Source organism: Etheostoma cragini, chromosome 2 (assembly GCF_013103735.1).
Source record: "Etheostoma cragini isolate CJK2018 chromosome 2, CSU_Ecrag_1.0, whole genome shotgun sequence".
Taxonomy (NCBI): Eukaryota; Metazoa; Chordata; class Actinopteri; order Perciformes; family Percidae; genus Etheostoma; species Etheostoma cragini.
The window spans coordinates 3,213,844-3,236,845 of NC_048408.1; the positions used below are offsets into that span (position 1 = coordinate 3,213,844).

At 39.6% G+C, this 23,002-nt stretch overlaps 1 protein-coding gene and 1 long non-coding RNA gene across 4 annotated transcripts in view; one reads left to right on the top strand and one right to left on the bottom strand.

Moving 5' to 3' along the window:
- The window catches only part of LOC117952226 (teneurin-3-like), a 242,888-nt gene that overhangs the window by 20,570 nt on the left and 199,316 nt on the right, over positions 1–23,002 (bottom strand). For all 3 annotated transcript variants that reach the window (XM_034884389.1, XM_034884382.1, XM_034884373.1), the window contains 11 exons: positions 20,666–20,820; positions 17,788–17,889; positions 17,330–17,503; positions 17,073–17,132; positions 16,459–16,621; positions 15,084–15,222; positions 14,718–14,823; positions 14,319–14,461; positions 13,588–13,766; positions 6,528–6,632; positions 4,286–4,416 (listed from right to left, as the gene is read on the bottom strand). In XM_034884389.1, the coding sequence (XP_034740280.1) occupies positions 4,286–4,416; positions 6,528–6,632; positions 13,588–13,766; positions 14,319–14,461; positions 14,718–14,823; positions 15,084–15,222; positions 16,459–16,621; positions 17,073–17,132; positions 17,330–17,503; positions 17,788–17,889; positions 20,666–20,820 (1,457 nt within the window). The remainder of the gene's footprint in view (positions 1–4,285; positions 4,417–6,527; positions 6,633–13,587; positions 13,767–14,318; positions 14,462–14,717; positions 14,824–15,083; positions 15,223–16,458; positions 16,622–17,072; positions 17,133–17,329; positions 17,504–17,787; positions 17,890–20,665; positions 20,821–23,002) is intronic.
- Positions 37–20,495, top strand: LOC117952249. Its single transcript, XR_004658358.1, has 3 exons — positions 37–47; positions 17,420–17,423; positions 20,418–20,495. It is a non-coding gene; the product is annotated as an uncharacterized LOC117952249 (long non-coding RNA).

Genomic DNA, 23,002 nt, shown 5'->3' on the forward strand with positions numbered 1-23,002 from the left:
TGCTACGCTCCCTTCAAAGTGCGACCATGTCTAAAATCATAACACCCGTTTAAGGCCTTGCTGCAATGTTGATTTCAACCCACAATAGAAAAGCGTTAGATCCATCAAACAACAGCGGTTTATTCTTACAGCCATATCAGTAGATTGATTAAAATAGTCAGATTTGCCCTGGTCTGGCCGACTCGATGTACAGTTCCTTCCGCTAGTTCCACAATCTCTTTGGCAAAGCCACCATCGCTGCATCCGGGGCTTAGCGCCACTTTTAGATATACGATTTAGATATATTTTCTGTACATGTGGAAATCAGTGATGGAGCAATAGGTTACCAAACCTAATCAACTAGCTAATTTCCTGACAATCTGTACAGAAAGGCCAATCAACAGAGAGACAGGGGAAGGACAAGAACTCAACAAAGTCTGTTCCTCTGTTCTTTTAATTTATTGGTCCACAAAATAAGATATGATAAATATAACAATGAGAATGCTTCAGGATAAAAGATTAGCCAGCTGGCTAAACAGACAAACAATAAATACGCCCAGCTGTTAAATTATTAAATTCTTGTTAATAACTGGCTGTTCACTTCAACATATGCACCTCAGGCCGTGAATTAAAACAAACTTCTGATCCAAGACCAATAAAACACTGTAGCATCACAGAGCCAGCTGGCCACTCTTTATTGCTTTCTAAATGACGTGCCGTTTGTTCAAACTCCGATGTACGAAGACAGATAACCCAGGTTCAGAGCGAAACTCACCTTATGACTCCTGGAAATACTAAGAATTAGCCAATCGATTGTTTTACAGACCCGTTTCATTAAAGAGAGAGTCTTGCTGGAAAATGTTCAAGAGTCACTTTTCTCATATTTCTATTTAGCCACTCATTCATTCTGAAATTAGCACCAGTTGAATGCAGCAACGTGAATAAAGGGGTCAGAGAAGAAGAATATGTGGATGGTGGCTTGTTGCCAGTTGGAGGAGAAACAAGCCTGGATAACAGCCAAAAGCCATGCAGAGTGTGAGCCACACCATATCAGGGGAAACAAATCATTTTGCAGATTGGCATGGCCAATAATGGAGCGGAGCAAACCGTGACTTCTATTTCAACGTACCACATTACTCTGTGGTAGTCCTGCTTCCCTCGCATAGATCACTTTACCTAACTACCTAGAATAGAAAGGCAATAATGGAAGAATGTCCAGGCTGTGTTTACTGTAAAACTACAGGTTTGGTTATCAACCCAATCTCAAGCCAAATTCAGCACATCTTGGGTCAAAGTCACCATAGTCCCTTTCTAACCCGAACCCTTGTATGTTAATAAAGCGCCAAGCCCATGAACTCAGGGCTCCAGACTAACTTTTTTCACTAGGGACACAGTGGCCCCCAACTGAAAATGTTAGGGGTACAACCAGAAGATTTAGGGGCACACACTGTGAATCAACATGCTAACCCAATATTTACATTTCTACTAATTTCCACTGCAGTACTAATAAACACTTTGATAATAGATGCAGAAATTACAATGTGCTGTTTCACATTTTGTGTCACATCTTATTGTGCCCTTTTGAAGATAGAACATAGAAGGATGACCAACAGCACCATCGCTGTCATTCCAGTACAAATATTAAAACATATATACCATACTATAAATATATCACTCATTCAGAATAAAAAAACTGCTCAGTAACAAAGCGCATATTAACCTTTCGGTCATTTCACAGTTAAAAACAATACTTAACAAGGGGGAAGAGATGTTCTTCCTTCATTTCAGCATCATCTCTGCCTCATCTGCGCTCTGATTTACAGCCTCTTGTCTTCTAAAAGCAGCCGCAGAGGTGTTGCTTTTTCATTTATTAACATGTCACTGCAGACACATACAGAGTTCTCGTTTTAATTATGTTTGAACTGATTCCAATCTTTGGAAACTTTCTGTTATTTCTCCAGCCTGTCTCATCTCTTAGCCCTTTACGCGCTTTCTTGATCTTGTAATCAGTCTTCATGGCATGTGTCGTAAGCAGCGTCAGCCCGGTGTGCGACAGTAATAATCCTACGTGCGGAAACACCGTGAGCGATACGTTGGTAACATTAATTAAACAAAGCTTCGAGGCAAATCATTCTGCAGTGAGCCAGTCTTCCTTAAAAGGGTGGGTTTGGGCCTTTTTCGCCGCACAAACCTCTGACTGAATCATCATCCAACTGTGACAGAGTAGACTCTGGCACTAGCAGGTCGGAGGAACCAGTCAGTAGTTTGCTTGCTCAGTGCTGTGATGTGTGTCTCATTCCCACAAACATTTACGCACGCTCGATTATATCTAGGACCATGCCCACACAGCCACTTACAGTGGCCGTTCCATTCCCTATCCTTCTCCCATTCCTATCCTTTTTTTACACATTAACGTGTACAATAAAAGAGGGCAAATTTACTGGTTGCACATGTGCGACTGGATGTAAAATTCAGTCGTTCACTCTCAAAATGCAACCATTCGGTCTCAGTCTGGACCCCTGGAACTATCTACTGATTTTTAGGGATGGCCCTCAATATTGGACTATTTTGAGATTGGTTAGGTATTCGATTTTCTATTTGGAGATTTGGATATTAATTTTTTTGTTTTCTTTTACTTTCAAAACTGTAATATCAGAATCCTCAAAAAATGGAAACAGTTAAATAAAACAAGCTTTCAAAAAATGCGCATGAAGGTTGAAATTCTCTATGGTGTTTTTTCAGGATTAGGCAGTTAAATGTCTGCTACAGCGCTGTTCTGTCCATCTTAGCTCAGAACTGGAGAAATGTTGCGTTATCACACAACAGTCTGATGTGTAGACATCCGTGTGGTTACACTGCAGCAGCGGGCTGTAGTTCAGGTGACATAATGAAGGTAGAAATAGTTCGGCCGTGCGTAAGTCCACAGCACGCTGGCCGAGTCCTAATAAAAAGCTTTGAAAATTAGTGATTGATTAGTACCGAAGCTTCAAAGCAAAAAAAAATAAAAAATAATTGTAGACAGCTCTACTGATTTTGCATCATAGTTTGAATCCACTGCATGTCTTTCATTCATACATTATTGACAATAGAAAATAGGCTACTATCATAATAAACTAATACATCTCAGGTTTGAAAATCCCATCACCACTGTCCTACATTCATTCAATTCATCTCATAAAACTTGTTGCTGTTGACACTGTGTGTGTATGTGTGTGTCTTATGGTAGGCATTCTCATTGTTCATCTAACAACTGCTCCACCATGCAGTTTCCCATTCACTTACATCGTGTGCTCAATGCACATTCCTCAATAGGGTTGGCACACTGTATAAAAACCGTATGAATATTAGCATTTAGCAGAATGGCTGGACTAAAGTTCACTGCTGTTCATCCAGCCCCACAATCACCACATCAACATTACTGCCTCAAATTGGCATCTTGTGTCTGCTGTAGCACAGCTGGACTGTCTTTGTGTTAGTGAAGACACATTCTCATACACACAACACACACATGTAACTGACATATGCAGTAAACTGTATTTATGCTCACCTTTGCACACCTATTTTCAAAACCACATCTACCTGCAACTCATTTCTAGCTCACAATACAACACTCCCCATTACCACTAGTTGACCACACATGGTGTTACATTCATTAGGACCATGCTGAGAATGCCACCGCTATGTGGCTCAAACCCTCCAGAGGCCACATGACTGTAGAGTTTCCTCCTATTAGACTGGGCTAGTTAGAGAGCACTTCATGTCCTATTCAAGCGCTGCAAACAAATCACTGTCCCTTCCTTCTCTTCAAATAGCTTGTAAAAACAACAGTGACACGAAACAAGAAACCCCTGTGTAGCCCACATCAATCTGCTCACAGAGAGGGACAAAATAGGAGGAGTCATAGGACTCCGGGATTTGTGGGCAGTGTTGCATTAAATTAATAATGTGCTGGATTTATATCTAATGTCCAGCTGGGGCCACACTGTGTGCAGTGCACTTGTATGTTCTCTCAACGTCTGTGTGTGGGTTTTTCAAACGGTCAAAACACATGCAGGGGAATTTAAATTGTCTGTAGGTGTGAATGTGCTAGTCTATACGGTATGTGCTATTCCTGTGACAGTAATCATATATTTACCCAATAAATACATGATACATGATACAATTAAATTGGTCCCTATCCATTGGTCAACATGGTTTGAGCCAATTCCATTTTCAATGAAAGAACATACATGTCAGTCTAACTCTAATTTCTCTGTGTGTTTGTAGATCAGCTTTCTATTGTTCACTTTTCATGGAGAGCACTCACCCTGAGCTTTCTACCAAAGACAATGACTTTTCCACGTGTCTGTTCCTTCCTGAACCTCCACTCCACCAGGTTTTGGCCATTCTCTCCTGGCAGTGACATGTTGCGTCGGGCCACAGTTGGGTTAGCAGCACCTAGAAATGGAAATTCATACACATACATACAGACATGAATTTATCATGTACTATATCGTACTGAAAAAAATATAAAGACAGAATATGCAAAGCATAACAAGCTTCAAATAAATGTGCTGTTTATACGCTTGACATCTGCTGTGTGTGTGTAAATGTTCGAGTGGTGCCTGCTGAATGCTTTGTTTATTTGACAGTTTAATACTTATGAGTCACTCCCTGGAAAGGAAATCAAACTATTGCTCTTTATTAGATTGTTTCTAACTTCATTGCAATATCCTGGGTATTGTACCTTATGCACTACCTGTGAAGCTGCACCTTTTCACAGTGCACGGCAGATCATCCTAATCATGCTAGTAATATAATATATCACTGAGCTCTTTTCTTTATCAAGTGCAACACAGTTAGGGCTGGGTATCAGTACTCAATACTGCGTCTGATCCCATTTTTACTCAAAACTTGAAAAGAAATGATTACTTGTGTGGATTTGTTTGCAACCAATCACCAAGCATTCTTCAAATTAATGCGATGTGTGTTTGCCCAATACTGCACCAGCTAGTAATGGAGGCATGCTACGCAAATTTGTTCTTCCATTCACATGATCAATTGAAGTAAAGAAAAAGGTACCACATGTAGTTCTCTATTGGTATCAGTGCCACTTTAATGGTATTGGTATTCTAATTCTTTGAACTATACCCAGCCCTACAAAGTACATGCAAGTATGGATTTCAATCATATAGAGAAGCCATTGGCCTGTCTGGACGGTTTAGTGTCTTCAACTTCAGACTCTGACTTAGGTATCAAGACGGGCTTTGCATAGGGTTTAAATATGGTGATGGTATCCATTAAATGCAAATCACATATCATATCAATCAATTTGAACTGCTACTAAACATGTTCAAAAGCATGCTGTAGTGTTTTAGCTTTGGGCCATTATGTGAAAATGAGCCTGCTGAGATTTGACACTTGAGTTGATCATTAATCACTGTAAGTATCACTTGTGTATTTATTGTTGTGAATGTTATTGAATGTTATATTGCTGCAGTTCGGTAGGTTAGCTGCTAATGCAGGCTTGTAAATCCTAAAAGTCTGCACTTCATCACCATGCAATGATAAAATGACATTTATTACGACAGATGACCTACAGTACATGCAGCACATGTCTCTACAAGCAGATGTTTACACACTGCTGACATGAATGAAAAACATGTAAACACTACTGCGGTGCTTTGGAAATAGTCAGAAACCAAAGACAAATATAATATAAAAGATTAGCAGTAAATGGACTAAAGTGTGAAAACACTAGTGGTACGACTTGAAAGATGATCAGATCAAAGGCTTTAACCCTCTAAGGTCTAAGGGCCTTTTCACATCCTTTCTTAAATTTACCTTTACTCTACGTATGATTGATCCCAATGTGATTCATGTCAAAATGTTCAGAACAAACAGCTTTCCATATAGTGACACTTTTCTAGAGCAACATGTGAAGAGATAATTTAGCGCTAAAGCTGAAACATTTATGTTTGGCTTTTTGAAAGTCGTCAGATCTCTTTTGAAAACTAAACTTAAGTTATGATGTGTTGTATGAATTGTTTTGGTACTTGAAATAAGTTGACCAGAGTCTTAGGTTCACAAAGTACTGTAATATATGATATATATGATAGAAATAGTAGAAAAATGTCTTAAATCAGATATTATAATATCCCTTTTTGAGCAGGAGCTTGGTCCTCAGAGGGTTAACATGTCAAACTTTGTGTTAAATTGTGATATTTTCTGATACTCTCAGAGAAAATCAAATCCTAGTGTGTCATATCAAACTGTGAGCTGAAAACGCTTTCTCCATAGCTGGACAGTGTCGGAGTAGAACAGAGAACATGACAGTGACACTGATACCCTACTATGATCCTTTTCACAAACAGCCCATCACATGGTGTTTACCTACAGAGAGCTGTGTTGGCAAAAGACTTCTGACAGAGCATGCAACAAAAATACTCTTAGCTTAACATATTCACTTGGAAATCAGATTTATTTATAAATCATAAACTGTTCATGAAGATAGCCTATACACATACTGCATAGTGCAAAGCAAGAGTAATGTGCTCAAAACAGCTTACCTGCCAGTATATGGGGCTCTGTCTGGTAGTGTGTGTCCATCCCATTGGCATAGATAACCCTCAGTGAATGGTCATTACCCACCTGGTAGCTGTTACGAAGCTGGTCTATATGACAGAAGGACAGAGGGACAATCGTGAATTGATTCAAAAACATAGTATCAATAGACTTTCTCACAGCAGACATTTTAGGTGCTGCTTATGGCCCTTATTTGAAAGGTTTCTTGACTCCTCGGTCCTCGGATGAACCGGAAGTTGTTCTGTCCCCCCTCGGTGAAGGTTGTCTCTCAAAGCTCTTATTTCTGCCTGAGGACCGAGGAGCAAGCATTGAGAAGGGGTTCCAAGTGGAGCTATAGGCGAGGATACACAACAGCAGCCTTCCTGGAAGCCGTGCAGCTGAAGGAGTTGCTAACTCGGCCCAAACAGCTGACAAATTTATGTGAAGCTTCAGAGGGAAGGACGTCTCATCCCTCTGAAACACATTTCCTTGGTTCCTCTCTTCCTGCATGATTTCCTCAAGTCTTTTCCAAAGCTCCTCGGTGGGAGGGAAGCGAGGCAAGTGGAGGGGTCAAGGGGGCATTTTAATCAACATGAGAAGCACCTTCTGACTTGTCATAGCCAGAAAAGCACAGGAGAAATGCATTTTGTAAACCCTGGCTCAGTTCCATCCAAGTGTCCCAGTAAGTCATGACAGTGAGCCAGCATGCACAATACCAGAAACCTGGAACTAGCTCCCCTAAATGGAATGCAGTCATTTGTAACATCCTCAATTACACCTGTGCGTTTCCTACCATGACAGGCCAAAATGTCTGCAGTGAAAGAACCCACTTAAACTGGACCGAGGGGAAGGAGAGAAATAATCGACGGAGAGGAGAGCAAGAAAGTGCAAGTGAGAGAGGGAGGGCGATACAGTGATGTAAAGAGAGAAAAAAGTAGAATTAATTTTGGTGGGCAGCGTTTGAACCTGCTAATGGAGCACAGAGCAGGTATTAACATTCCGCAGCCTCTTTTAATTAGGTTCCCCTTGACCTCTCGCAGAACTAATGGCTCTGTGTGTGCGTGTGTGTGAGAGAGTAAGAGAGAGATAGAAGCTAACTAGGCTATAGAAATTTTACTTCTCCCTTCTTCCTTCTGACACGCCATCAGGTAAAATATTCTTGTTTGACTGATTGTCTTTTTAAAAACTAAACAAGTGTTTCCTAACAAAAAACTTTTACGTTGACTTTATTGGCAATATTTTTTAAGGCCAAATTCAATAGAGAAAGATGCCACAGTTATTTAGCAATTTAAAACACTGATGGGAAAATTCACAGAGAAAGGATTGCGGCTGCAGATAGCTCCGTATATTGTACATCACTAGCAAATGTTATCTGCCCTGTCTCAAGGTCCGATTCACATCAGATATCATGCTTGTGACATAAGAGCACAAACACACCGATAAAGTTTTGCAGCTGAGCCACTTTTTTCATTTGATCAGCAGGTCAGTTACGTGCTATATGAATGAAGTGGATTGGATGGTAGACTTACATAAAACCAGCTACAACATGACTAAGTGATTGTATATGCTCATATAGACGCCAAACGTTCATAAGGCACCAACCTGTTTTGAGATAAATGTCTTATTTGTGACGTCTTGGATAAGTTCTTCATTACCCACAATCCTAAACAATCCCACAATCCCAAAGTGATGCCTCTGATTGGTGGGGGGGGAGCTGTCGGTACCCGATCTGTGCACTTTGCCAAGATGACAATCCTGTTTCACGAGGATTTGCACGTATCACGATCTTTTCCAGGCTTCTGCCGTTAGCCTCCACCGGGATGCTAACGTTAGTTTAGCTAACAGCTAATTTGGCTAACCGCTAGCTGACAGCTTGATTTAGTCTTAAATAATGTTAACTCAAACTAAACACTGGAAAAAGCAGGCTGTAAATGACATAACAGCTGTTATGCTGTATATTCCATCCATCCATCTCCGTCCGCTTCCTTTTACTTAAGCCTATGTTGCAAACCAAGATCGGGTCGTCACAAAGGCTTACAAATATCTTGGTGTGCTACGTGATTCACACCTTACATACCGGGAACATGTTTCTAACTTAACAAAAAAGTTGAATCAGAAACTTTGAGTATTACAAGATCAGATCATATCTTTCTTTTTCTGTTTCTGAAACCTACCTACATGCAATTGTGTTTTCAACTATGTCCGACTGTCTTCCTATAAGGAACTAAGGACCACTAAGGAAATTACTGAACCGATAGCATGACTATACAATCAAGCTCTCAAGACCCACAAATCTTCCAAAGTGGTCTCACCATTGCATTGCACTGGCACGCTCAAGAGCTCTGACTTACCAGAATGACATAATCAGCCACGCTACAGCATTTTATTTTCAGATTCAAAATGGCACCTTACCAGCACTTGCTGCACTTCTCCCAACATACAATTTGAGACCAGTACGTCTCACTAGGTCAGTCTTACAGGCATCATTCGAGTCCCCCCATACAAAAACAACTATGGGTAGAAATCCTCTTTTAATACATACACCAATATTTGGAATGACATTCCACATCACATCAGAACACTATCATCCATGACATATTTCAAAAAGGCATGCAGACAGCTCCTTCTTTACAGGTACACTTGCAAACATTGATTGCTCATGTATTGTCCAAGTCTGTATTTGTCTAGCCCACGCTGATGTCCTGTACAAATGTTTCTGTCTTGATGTGCTGTAACTACATTCTATGTTTTATGTTTAACATAAAACAGAGGAACCTGCAGGAAACCAGTTTTTAAACTGAGTTAGGCCAGTTTATATTGTAACTTAATGTTACTTTTAAGTTTCCTGTATGATAAATGAAATTATTTGAAATGTTGTATGTCTATGAGTCACGTCGTAGCTAGTTAACCTAAGGCATGGTCTAAAACTCTAAATATACACATTTTTCCAGACATCAATGGGAGAAATGAATGGGAAATTTACTTCCAGAAATCAAGGTATCTCGGAGGAGGGGCGGGACTGTTGAGCTCTATTTCAATCATTCCAAATTTGTTAGGGTATGTCCACTTGAGGCTAAGAGAGAGCACAATCTGCTGGTGGTTGAGAGACCCCAATAGTCTCATTCTCAACAGAGGAGGACGTCCCATAATCATGATCCTACTCAACATTCAAAAAACCTTGCTTAGAGGTCATTTTCAATGGAGTCTGAACAGAGCACCAAAAGAAAAGGTTACAAAAGCTGCGCTGCGAGCTTTTTACATCTTTGTCCCTCCCCTGTTTTGTGGGTGTAAGTATCAATGTCCTTGCAGGAAGCCTATTTTCTTATGTTTTTGTGTCTGATACTGGTCCAGTATTAAGCGAGATCGCTGCAGTCAGCAACGACAAAACGATCTACAATGGAAGCTAATAGAGACCTTCACAAAAGTGCGTTTTGATGCTGACATATATTCAAAGTGTCTGACAACATTATGGAAAGGCTTTGTAAGGGGGTCAACCTTTCTGGTGAAGCGTAAGATCCTTTTTTTTAACACAAAGAAGAAAGAAGTTTTGGGTCGTCTTTCCCCTTTTTCAACCATCACAACTTTAGTTTCGGTTGAAATAAACACATAGTTTACTGATTTAAATCTAATTTTTTTAAGTGGAGTCTGGTGGGTTTAGTGCTAGCGACTTGAGAGCTGTTTCTAGTTAAACAGAAAGGTCTCAAAGAGGGTTTAAAGGTCTATCTCTGAAAGGATCCTTTCCATAATGCTGTCACACACTTAGGATATTAATCTGAGCCTGTCAGTGGCAAAACAAGTACTTTTGTGAAGGTAAATAAAAGCTGGACAATTTTTCCATTACATTGTAGCTTGTTTTGCTGCTGCCGACTGCAGCAATCTTGCGTAATACTGGACCAATGTCAAAGATTGTTGTTCCCAGTTATTTAGACACAAAAACATAGGAAAATAGGGTCCAGGATGAAAAAAACAGTAGAAGAAAATGCATTCAACATGAAGCAAAACAAACGATGGCAGGCCCGTTTTTAAAGGACATAAACATTGAGAGTGGTCAAATTGTGGAGGGTTAGCCTTTTAAAGCTGTCCAAAATGTGACCACTGTGTCATCGTTTGACGGGGATTGCATGTTGTGGTTTAATATTATGGGGTGGATCTGCTGGGTGGATTTGATCCTTCACTCCTACATCAATTTTCCAGCACAAAAGAAAGGCTTTATACAATATGTTATGAATGGGGACAGCCAGAACAAGATAATGCATTGCTTGCATTCAGTCTTTTTTCCTTGTTCAGCATCATTTTCAAGCCCTGCATTACCAACATGTTCTCCTGCTTTCACAAAGCAATCAACAACAACATCAACATGACAAAATATAGCTACTGCAGCTACATTAGCTTGTTTCCCATTTCTGGGCTGCACCTGCACCGAATGTGATTTCACATTACTTAGACTACATGCACACTGGCACACTGGGCCGTTTAGATAAAAGCGAGGAGGCGGAACCAATAAATAATGTATGTGTATTGATGTAGAGGAATGATACACTGTTCGATGGCTTTGAATAACTTATTACATTCTGATCAATAACTGCTCTGCTGCTGCTGAGGGTTTTCCCTCACAATCGGGGCACATGTAATACGCTCTGAAACAAATGCTGCCGGCCCCTCGAGCCTGCTAAACAACTGGCTCAGTAGTTCAGATTTAACAAGGGCATTAGTGCAAAAATATGGTTTTATGGAAAATTATTGTTTTATGTGGGATATCTGATGTGAAGGATCATACAGATGGTGAAAACTATTTTTGTTCCTTTTGCAGTTCCCGTTCAAATCTAGAATTATCTGAGAGGATGCATTGACGGATCAATCTCTAATTCACTTCCTCATCTCAGGTCCTTTCTCAAAAGATTTGACATTGAAGTAAAAAACATTAAATGTACTGTACTTATGACTAGAGTTGTTCCACTACCAATACCAGTATCGAGAAAAAGCTGACATACCACCTAAAACGGTGGTATCCGTATCGGCAAGTATGCAATCTATGTATCGATCCAGTACCACGTAATTTACCCCTGAAATGTTTTGCTTTAACCATCTGAACCGCAAGGCCATTTTTACAGTTCATTGTCCGTCTGGATTTATTTTATAAAAAAACTTGTAAAACATCAACCCTGTTGTCTACATTCAAGATATGAACATCATTTTGTTCAGGACAAACTGTGATATTAGAATATTTGGGTGGCAGCCGGGTCACTTGAATGATAAAAATGGTTGCTGGACCTTAAAGACAAATACATAAATAAAACGGAAGATGAATCTTCCAGATATGTATTGATATCACAGACAGAGAATTAAACCCAAGCCATTTTCCTCTCTAAAACACTTCTTATATGTCTTGGGAGTCACACTGTGAAGAAATAATCCTCATAACTTATACAGTTAACAAAATACATACATTTTTTCAAAGAAAGTCCAGACGCTTTTGCCCTCATGACATTTACTTATGCCAATAATCAACATACTAATGTCATATGTATGGATATTACACCCACAGCAATGCTACACAAGTAAATGTGTGTCTAAAACAGTTCTCTTATATGCAAAAATAAGCATAACTCATATATAGCACATACTGTTTATATTTCTTTAAAAAAAGGCCCAAATATATGCCAATTCTGAAACCAGTGGGGCCATTTCCTCTACTGGACATCTATCTTGTTCCGCCATAGCATCTTAGATCGCATACTAGACTAGTGTGACCATAGTGTAACTGGGAAGATTGACCTCGTTAGGACTCCAAACTCTTTGGGTGACGTTGTCTCCCATATATGGGCATACTGCTTCCTTTTTTTTTCCGTAAACACAGAGCAGACACGGAGCAGTGAGAGCTAGCAGCAGGAATGAGCAAAAACGCGATGAATTATTGACATAAAGTGGATAAACCTTGGATGTAACAGATTGGATTCAATGCTCAACGAGCCCAAAAAAGGCAGAAGTTCCAGGCTCAATAGAAAATCACGTGTAGAGACCCGGAACCCGGCTCCGTGACTCGTTAGCTTTTAGCCGCAACTTTCATTGAGTTTGTATCTTTTATGGTTATTAAATGATTAAACCATGAATCAGAGGTAGCCAAATCTGGCTCTTCGCATATTTTGATCTGGTCCACATATCAATTTAGGTCCACAATTTTTTAATGCATTGTCACTTTTTTCTATGTTTTTGACTTTTTAAGTAGGTTTTTTGGTGTTTTTCTGACTTGTTTTGGGTCTTTTTCAGAATTTTTCCCCCCAATGTTTTGCTACCTTTTTCTGTGTTGTTTTTCTATGATCAATAAGGAACATCTTCTGATTTAGTTAGGACTCTATGTCGACAAAACTGTAAGTGGGAAGACTTTAGAAGACATACAATAATACAGTCAAAGATATTTGACTTTGCTCCTAAATAAAAGCATGTCTATGCACTTCATCTGGCCCTGGATGTGATGCTCATTTTCCAGTGTGGCCCTTAGTGAAGTTGAGCTTGACACCCCTGTATTAAGGCAAGACTTTCCCATCTCTACTTGGGATTGGTGACTTTTCAGCCATTGTCTCCTGACCCTGATAGCACATTAAACACACAGCAATGATGTTGCAGATGTGTCTAAATGTTTCATAAAACACTATTGTCTATCTGCTATTACTGCTTTTATCTGCTTTCTTTGTAGACTGTACATTGTGTGATACCTCACATTTTCTTTAATGTGATTAAGATAGATTGAGATAATGATTGCTCCGCGAACACAAGCTGGGCTTCGTCCACAGTGATTCATTTCCATCTGAATCACAGCCGGCCGTCAGTGATTTAAATGGAGATGGCACTGTTTTCCATTGAAAAAAAAAAACAAGTTGAAAAATGTTGAATAGAGAACACACAGAAATCGTTTCCACAGGAACAATATCATACAGTGTGATTTACATTACAAAGGGATTCACACACACACACACACACACACACAGACGCATACACACACAGACACACACACACACACACACACACACACACACACACACACACACACTTCTGTTAGCGCCTTACCTTGCACCAGAGTGTAGAAGGAGTCTATTGATGAAAGGTTGGTTGTGATGGAAACGTCCTCATCTCTCCCTGATGTCTCAATGTCTACAGCAACAGCCCCTGACGACATGTCGCCGTGGAGATTGGTCACCACGCCGGTGGGGAAGGTCACATTGGTCAGACGACCTTCGCTGTCATAGCTACAAGGACAGTGAGGACGCAGAGAGGGGGGAATAAAGGGACATTAGTTTCCATTAATGTAATGTCCTTTATGGAACCCTGTAAAAACATTATGAATCCACATTAAATATGCACACACGCCACACGCACTCGCGCACACACACACACACACTCTTTCTTATAGCTGAATGTGCTACAGCAGCTCAGGGAAGGTGGATTTCAAACTGGATCCACCGAGCAGCAGGTAGGTCCGGAAATCTAATTAGAGGAAGTTAATTTTAAATTCAGCAAATTTCTACTTCTAAGTCATGGTACTAGGTTTTTCAATTATTTCACTAGAAACAAACATGTAAAAACAGTGGAGAAGAGGAGTTTCTTTCAGATGTTGACCTGGTTTGAGATTGTGTAGAGGTGATGCTTTTCTGTCACAAGGTTTTTCAATACTGTAAAAACCATTAGGAGCTACTATAATTCTCAGTAATGATTAAAAAAAAAATCCAACTGTCCCTCCAGCCATCAGCACACATCTGTGCAGACATGCACTCAAATGTAAACACAGTAGTGTTGCTCACTCATAGAAGGTGGTCCAGCCTATTTGGATGCTCTTGGTAGCCAGCAAACCACTGTTGCCATGGTAACTGAACAGGACCAGTTCCTGACCCTGAGCTGTGAGACTCTTCAGACCTCCATTAGTCCCGATGGTTAGCCAGATGACCTATAGACAAAAAAAAAACACAAACAGCCTCATGTTCAGATTCGTACTTCACGTGAGCTGTCGTCCCAGACTATTAACATCAGTCTGTTTATTTCGATACACATTTTATTGTTGTCAAACACGTTTTTTATGAGAAGCAATAACATTCAAAACAATGATAAAAAAGACTTTGTCGTTGGCTGAATGCAGTTTTTTTAATCAATTTTGATAACAATTTAAAGTTTAGCAGCATTGGAAAAAGACTTGCTCATCTCACCTGATTGTCTGGAGCAACCACTCGTACAGGCAACCTGTTGGTATCTCTACGGATGCGGAGGGTGTTCCCGCTGCTGTCTGTCACCGCGGTTACATCCTCCTCATTGCTGAGAATGAAAATATAGGTTGTCACATAGAAAAACACATTGACACCTGGAAGCTGCCCAGTACAACCACAGTCTGATCTGCTGCCACTGAGCAGCTCCACTGGAGCCGTTTGGGTTAAGGGCCTTGCTCAGGGGCACCTCAGTGGTGGTTTTCTTTCCGCAACCAAACCCTGTCCTGTTGGTCTGAGGATTGAACCTTCTCCAACCTTTAAGCCACCACTGCCCACAAAAATCCTTTGTTAATTTCCACACAAACCAACCTGTAGCTGAAGTTGTATTTGTAGTCTCCAGTGACCAGAGACATGGTGAACTGATGAGTCCCGTTCCCATCGAACACATAGAGCTCCTGAGAGGCTGGAGAGGCCACTTCATAGGAGCTGGGACCTGAAGCCAGGGAGCCTGGAGAGACACAAACAAGCAGATGGATAAACTGGGATTTTATTTATTATTAGTATGTGTTTTATTATGAATGAATACACCCAAAAATATATTGACCCTAGAAGTCCAGGTGAAATGATTAGACCATTAAACACACAACTGTTTTGATTGTTTCCAGTTTCTAAAATTATCCCTGGGAGTATTTGTCTGCATTGAGAACTTTTATTTTTAATACTTTAACCCATTGTTTTCAAAAAGTTTTTATATTAGAGATATGTGTTTCTTTGAACCAAATTTAAAAAAAAATGGGTTGGATGGGTCCATGTAAAAAAATCATCAGTTCACTACTTTCATTGAATGTGGGTGTTTAATTCAATTTTCGAGCATTTGAAAAAAAAAAAAACTATAACAGAGTGTTGAAAAAAGTGACAAAAGTGTTGGAAAACGCTTAAAAAACTTGGAAAAAAACAACAAAAGCAACAACAACAAAAAAGCAATTTTAAAATTAGACCCAAAAAATCAAACATTGCGGTTGCAAAAGGAGGTCGGTTTAGTGACCCCCTTCTCACTTAATTGATTACCTCAGTAAACATTTTCATAATGAGTTTATGATCTAAATTGCTAGTTTTAAGTCTTCTGCAACACAGGATGATGCTCATTTTTTGAATTATGATCTCATTGATTTAAAAAACGGCGATAAAGCAGGGGACGTTTTAGGGCGTGGCTATGATGTGATTGACAGTTTGCTGCCTGTCAATCATGACAGCGATTTAGCAAAGCTTATCCATGGCACGTGGAAGTAAAACCTATCGAAGCTAAATCTTACCTTGAATTACGTTGGCTAGCTTTCAGCAGCAGTTTCATCCAGATTGCCAGTGATGGTGTGTGACGTAACGTAGAGAGTACAAGCAGCAATGGCAACTCTCAGCTAACATCACAGTCAGATACTGTTCAACAGTCTACAAGTCATCCCTCACTCCTCCCTCTCATCTAAAATCATCGGATCAGCAACCAGGATGGCTGAGCCCGTAACGGCAAACTCAATGACTCAAATCAGATCTCTATAAACCAATTGGTGATGTCACACATGCTCTGTCCATTCAAATTAACAGTCTATGATCGCAACAGATAGGGTGACTTACAACAATGGTGAATTAAGTCTTAAATTAATTTTTAATTTTTAATTTCTAATATTTGGGCCTCCCAAACAACCAACCTTAGTGTGTCCACTTTGTATGTGTGTGTGTATATTCATACCAGTAGGGGGTTGGTTACATCGTATGGCTCGAATCCGGATGTTTCCCAGATCAGCCATATACAGTGTCCCATCCGGAGACACCACTAAAGAGGAAGGGCAATTAAGCCTTGCATCTTTAGCGTAGCCATCTCCTGTTTGATAGCAGTCACAGTTGGCATCGTTCTGCAGGACAGAGGGAGGCAGACAGTGGGAGAGGAAGAAGTAGAAATCAAAGACAAAAAAGGAAAGATAGAGAATAACCTTACATGCATAATTCTGCTTGGCTTATTTTATGGAGGGTAAAGAGGACAGTGGGGCGCCATCAAAAATTGCTTGTTTTTATTCTCATTACATATTTTCCATACTGTTCTATGATTAAATTATGAATGTTGATCAGATACTACCTGCAGTCAGTGCACCATTGTCTTGTATTGTTTCGGGATTAGATGACAAGTATTTTATGTCATCTAATCTACATGATTCTACTACAACAAACAAACTGCTACACAGCTGTACTACTATGCGCGTATCAAGATTAAGGTATGAAATTAAGATATAAAAAGGAGGACATGGACTAAAAATGACCACTTCCAATGTCAATTTATCTATTTAAGATGTAGCTGTGGTATATTACCTTGCAGTCACAGTCAGACGGCGCTCCAGCAAGATGGGTAATTTCTCCATCTGTCGATACCTGGTGGGGTAAAACAAAAGTAATCTTTCATAGAAAAGAAAACAACACACTAAAGTCATTCAGTTCTTCATCTTTGTGCCTGCATCTGGGCTTCAAATCTGACCTAGGACCTTTGTTACTTCTGATACTACCTACTGACCTGCACAGTAGATCAAAATGTACTCGCTTGTACATATATTACAAGTCCTTGAGATTACCTGTCGAATGCGGTGGATTTTCTTCTCATCCGTCTCTGCGATGTAGAGGACGCCGCTGTAAGACAAGGCGATGGCTGTAGCTCCCTCCAGCATGGTCTGGACCGCTCTCTTCCCCATAGTATATTCTATACCAGGGACCTGGCAGTGCATGGGACGACCTGCCACGATACGAACCTGAAACCACACGCATGCACACGCACACGCACACGCACACGCACACGCACACACACACGCACACGCACACACACACACACACACACACGTACAGATGTTGGTTATGAGAAATTAAGTAACATTGTGCATTTTGGGATGATTCACGATTTGATATGGTTTTCTCATTTTATTTTAAAAGTTGATTTAATGAACAAATATTTCATGAAAATCAAAACGGCAGCACATTTTAAGGACATTTGTTAGACATACTCTGCTGTCAATTTGGATATAGACAATACCTGTACCTGTCTATTTTCAGTGATCTGCAGCACAACGTTGTTGTCCAGGACGTAGATGGAGTTATCCATGGGATTGATGGCTAGATCTGTGGGCCATTCTAAACGAACCTGGATGTAAAGATGATGGCAAGAGGAGAGAGAGTTCCACTTCTCATGTTACTTCACTGTACAGTTTCATCAAACTATATTGAGTTTTGCTATCTGATGGTAGGGATACTAATAATGATATACAGCGTATTTCCTAACTGTTTGTCTAAGTGACCTCTGAGGTGAATGGATCAGTGGCTGAATGGTTTGACAATAACAGATGGTTTAACAATGATGTACATGAACACAAAACCTTCCATTAACCTGACGTCTGCTGCCTCAAAGCCAGTTCTACAGAGAACTGAGGGTGCATTTGTAAAAATATTTATTAAGTTATTTAAATATGAAAGAATTATTTTAAAGTATGAAAACCTAAAATCTAAATCTATATGTATATATATATATATATATATATATATATATATATATATATATATATATATATATATATATATATATATATATATATATATATATATCTCAGTGACAGTCTATAAACAAAGAATTTACTGGTCTATTAAATTTCCACATGGTTTAAACGTACATTCACATTTATTTCATACCAACTGTATACTTAAATTAAAATAGAACATTAATCTACAGAACGAGCTGTGAAACCTGAAAATGTGTGTGCTGCCAGTTCACATGGTTCCACAAGTGAACTCAAAAGGACTAGATAACTGCTAGAAGTCCAACTGAGCTAAATCCTGCAGAGAAGGACAGGCTGCCAGAGTTCAGATACCTTCAACTCTGCAAGAAACAGTCTTAACTACGCTGCTCTGCCACACAAAACACAGACCACGCTCTCTTATACACACAGACAAGCACGCTTGCATGCGTGCACGCACGCACACACACAAACACACACACACACACACGCACACACCTGTAGGGGGTGTTCTTTCCATTCTGAAGTCCATGTCATATATGTAAGATTGTACATTCACACTCTGAAAATAAGGTGTGAAACCAAAGAGAAAGTACTCTCCCTTCCTCTATCTTACTCTATTTCTCACTCACATGTAACTGTATTTGCGTCTTTCACGAGTGTTTTTATGTTGTCTGTGAGCCCCTAAGAGAAGACAATTTTCTATCATTATCCGAGCTTTTTGAATATTTAATGTCCCTCTTTCATTTGCCTTTGTCTGATGAGTTTCTGAAATAAATTAAGAAGATGTCCCAAGATATCACCAGATCTAAACCTATGCCTTGTTAAAATTTAATTGGCATGTAGTTTCCTGACGGCACACAAGCCATCTATCAGCTGGATTGAATTTCATCCAAAGAGCCTTGTTTTATCTCAGGCTGTTCTCATGAATGATTCAAACGTATAGTTTCAAAAAGTAATGCATTGTAATTGATATGTAATTATTGCTGTACGCACTATATTGACTGCTGCTGTTTGAGACCACTGAGGTCCGTGTCGAGAGGAGGTCGGAGGCGATGGATGGGTAATCAGGGCTTTCAAGTGGAACAGAGTTTAAGTGCTGGGAGAAGTTAAGGTAAAAACACAAATCCAGGAAACGGGTGTTCTTGTCCCGGGAGTACTGATTAAGGGTGCCGGTGTTTTAATCCAAACCACAATCTTTTCTTTTCTTACATGTGCATGTACTACTGACAGCTAGTGTTTAAAATAGTTACTTTACATTACATTATATTTCGTAGGATTTAGCTGACGCTTCTATCCAAAGTAACACCTCTGGAGCAACTAGGGGTAACGTGTTTTGCTCACGGACACATTGGTTGATGTATCGCAGTGGGAATTGAACCCAGGTCTTTGATCGGTATGTCGCATCCACTGTTCCATCACCACACAGTTAATAAAGTATAGATTCAAAATACTGAAGAGTCATCTCCCCCGCCCCCTCCTCCCCAGACTCCAAGTTCTTGGAGGTTGCCAGGCTGAGACACTAGTCTCACAGAACCAGACGTTACTTCACAGTAGGGTTGGACGATATCATCATCCCTCGTGATGTCAACCATCACAATCCATGGTGATATCAAGCATGTATCGAGAGTCACCATCGTGATGCCAAGCTCCCCCACCCTGTCAGACACACACTTTTCCTAGTGGACGGTGGATTGACAACTGCGTCAGTCTTAAACTAGCAAAGACACTTGCGTTGGGCTTTGCGCTGTGCTGCCCCTTACGTGGAAGCTACTCCCCCCCCTTATCCCTTCATTGGAGTAACTTTGTGGATACTAATGTGTGCATGCATCAATGAGAAAGTCTGGTGGTGATGTCATGTGGGATTTATGAATGTACGTTAGCAACAAGAGGATAATTCACGAGGGTGCGATTTTATGTGTGAGCTAACATTGCGCAGCTGTTCATGTGCAGAGTTATGTTTCTGTTTATTGAATGTGTTATTCAGTGCAAAGATAACCGATAATTTAGTTTTATCTTAGTAATGATGGAATATTAGGTTATTACTGTTGCTCTGTTAAAGGCAAAGGTTAAAGGTTAAAGGTTGAAGGTTAAAGGTTAAAGTCAACTGCCAATTTAGGGGACATCGGCCAACATTAGACGCTGGCTATCTGTCCCCGAGCTCGCGTGGAGCTCTGTACCCAACCGACAGACACACTTCCTCGGCTTAGAATTACGGTAGGAACAGCTAAATATAACGATACCTTGCCTTTTAAAAAAAAGAGAAAATACTGGCATTAGCATTGTTGTCAGAAAAGATCATATTTCAACTTCACATGTTTCCTAAATATCTGATGACGCATTGGGGTCACTCTGGGATTTAATACAGTGTATATATATTAAATATTGGACTTTTAAAACCAAGGGTACCTGTCTTATGTGCATGCTGGTATCACAGGTCAAAGGCCGTGCAGAGGTTAGGTCGTTGCTGCCCAGCACTGTAGAGATGATTCCATTACGATCCACTTTCCTGATCATAGTCCCATCCACAAAGTAGATCAACCCATTTCTATCAACTGCAATTCCTGTAGGGAACAGAAACAAAGAACCCAGACACACGCATAATTTAATATATTGTTGTCCTGTTGATTATTCATACATCAACTTCAGGATTCAAAGGAGAAACTGAAGCTGAGGTAATTCTCCTGTGTGGGAGTAAGGATAACGCTGCAGCAGATAAAAGGACACAGTAAAGAAAAAACATGAAGAACACATAGAGCCTGAGGTGTTTTCAAGCAACATCTGCCAAGATTAATATATGAATTAAAACTGTCAGAAGTATCATATAGATGAGCAAAACAGCATCAGTGCAATGATAAAATCAATCACAAAATATGAACATACAGAAGGAATCAACATCAAATTCTATAAATGTTTTTACATACACATCTGTTCCATGCCTGAAGCCAAACACATGAACCACTGCTGAGAGGGTACATGTTCTCTTTTCCAACCTTGAACAGATTCTGTAAATGATACATTGGTCAACTTCAGTTTTTATCCCCCTCTAGCAGGAAAATTCATAATTCCAACAGAATAATGTGGCTTTTGGTGTGAAAAACAGCATCCGGTAACACTTTATAATAATGTGGCATGAATTATCATGACTGCATGCATGAAAAAGCATGTATTCATTCAGGTAGTACTTCACAAACTTCAAAATCAGAAATCAGAAAAAAATGAGTAATGCAAAATGATTAACAGTATCTCATTCATTACTTAATGCTGGAACAATACCTTAATTCATGCAGCAGATAAGGTATTTCAATCATCATGACTGATTTATCAATGTATTTTTCCAAAAAGCTGACCCATCTTAGCAGTTTACATATATTCTTAAAAAAATCTATTTGTTGTTGTCATTGTCAACTAAAAAATACTTCTTCATAACTTCATCATGTTTTTGGCCTAAAATACAGAGCTGACCTGGTCCATCTTTAACATTGATAATCAAGATATGATTGATGGTGGCATAACATTAAATGTATCAAGAATCAAAGGAGTGGGTGGGCAAAATGATCAAAACATTGAGACAAAATACATTATACTGTAGCAGCATTTTTATAGTTTCTTTATTCTCAACAACAAACAGCACTTGAACCGTAATGCCTGAAAACAATGCTCACCCAAGTAGGATAGTTATAAATATTACTTTTTACTAACTTCCGAGTGTCTGATCAAAAGAAATGTCTTGACAATTTGATTTTTTATCAACGTTAAAGACGGACCAGGTTACCTCTTTATTTGAAGGGCCAAAAACAGGATGAAGGTATAAAGAAGAATTGTTTAGTTGATCAGAACTCGTGATGATTGAAACACCTTAATTGCTGCATGAATGAATGTATTGTTCCAGAGTTCATGATAAGTCATGTACCATTATTATAAAGTGTTACCCAGCATCCTACACAAAACCTTAGCAGACACCAGGGACCAAGTGATGGAGGCCAACCTCCCATCGCTGTGTCCCTGAGACTCACCGTCAGTTTCTGTTCCCTTCACAGGACAACACGGTACCAAACGTGTAATTTCATTTGAGATGCTGTATGTTGGGGATTTGGCGCCTGCTGCACCAGTCAGACATTGTCAGAGGGTTGCAGAGAGCGCACTGATTTTAAAGGGCAGGGAAGAGCTGATCTGATTGCTCATGACTGACTGACCTACTGATAATATATCACAATCCACACACCTCTAGCCACAAAAATAAATCAAATCCCACCATTATGCATGTGCATTGAGTCCCTTTATATTGTTAACTATTAGGTCATTATAAGTTTAAGAATAAACTTTTATTCTAAGTAAAAAAAATGGGAAACTACTATTTGGACCATGTCCTCACACACATTACACTAATGTGAACAAATAAAGGCCAGATGATCACCTTCAAAGTTAAAGTATGATGGTAAGTAAAAAGAAATTGTCACTTGTCTCTAGGCAGTGGAAACAAAAGGAAAGTGGCATTTAACAATTGCAAGCTGAAACTGTTCACTGTGAGATTTACACCTGATACATACACCAAAGCAACTGTATACAACAGCACTATACTCTGACAGCTCCTCAATCTACTTTGAGTAATATGCCCAGATAAACATGATGTCTATTGCACATTCTTTTTCAAATTATGATAACCAGCATTTACATATGATGAAGTGGTAAAGTGATGGTAAAATATGATCAAAAGATGATTGATGCACCACATTGCTAATTACA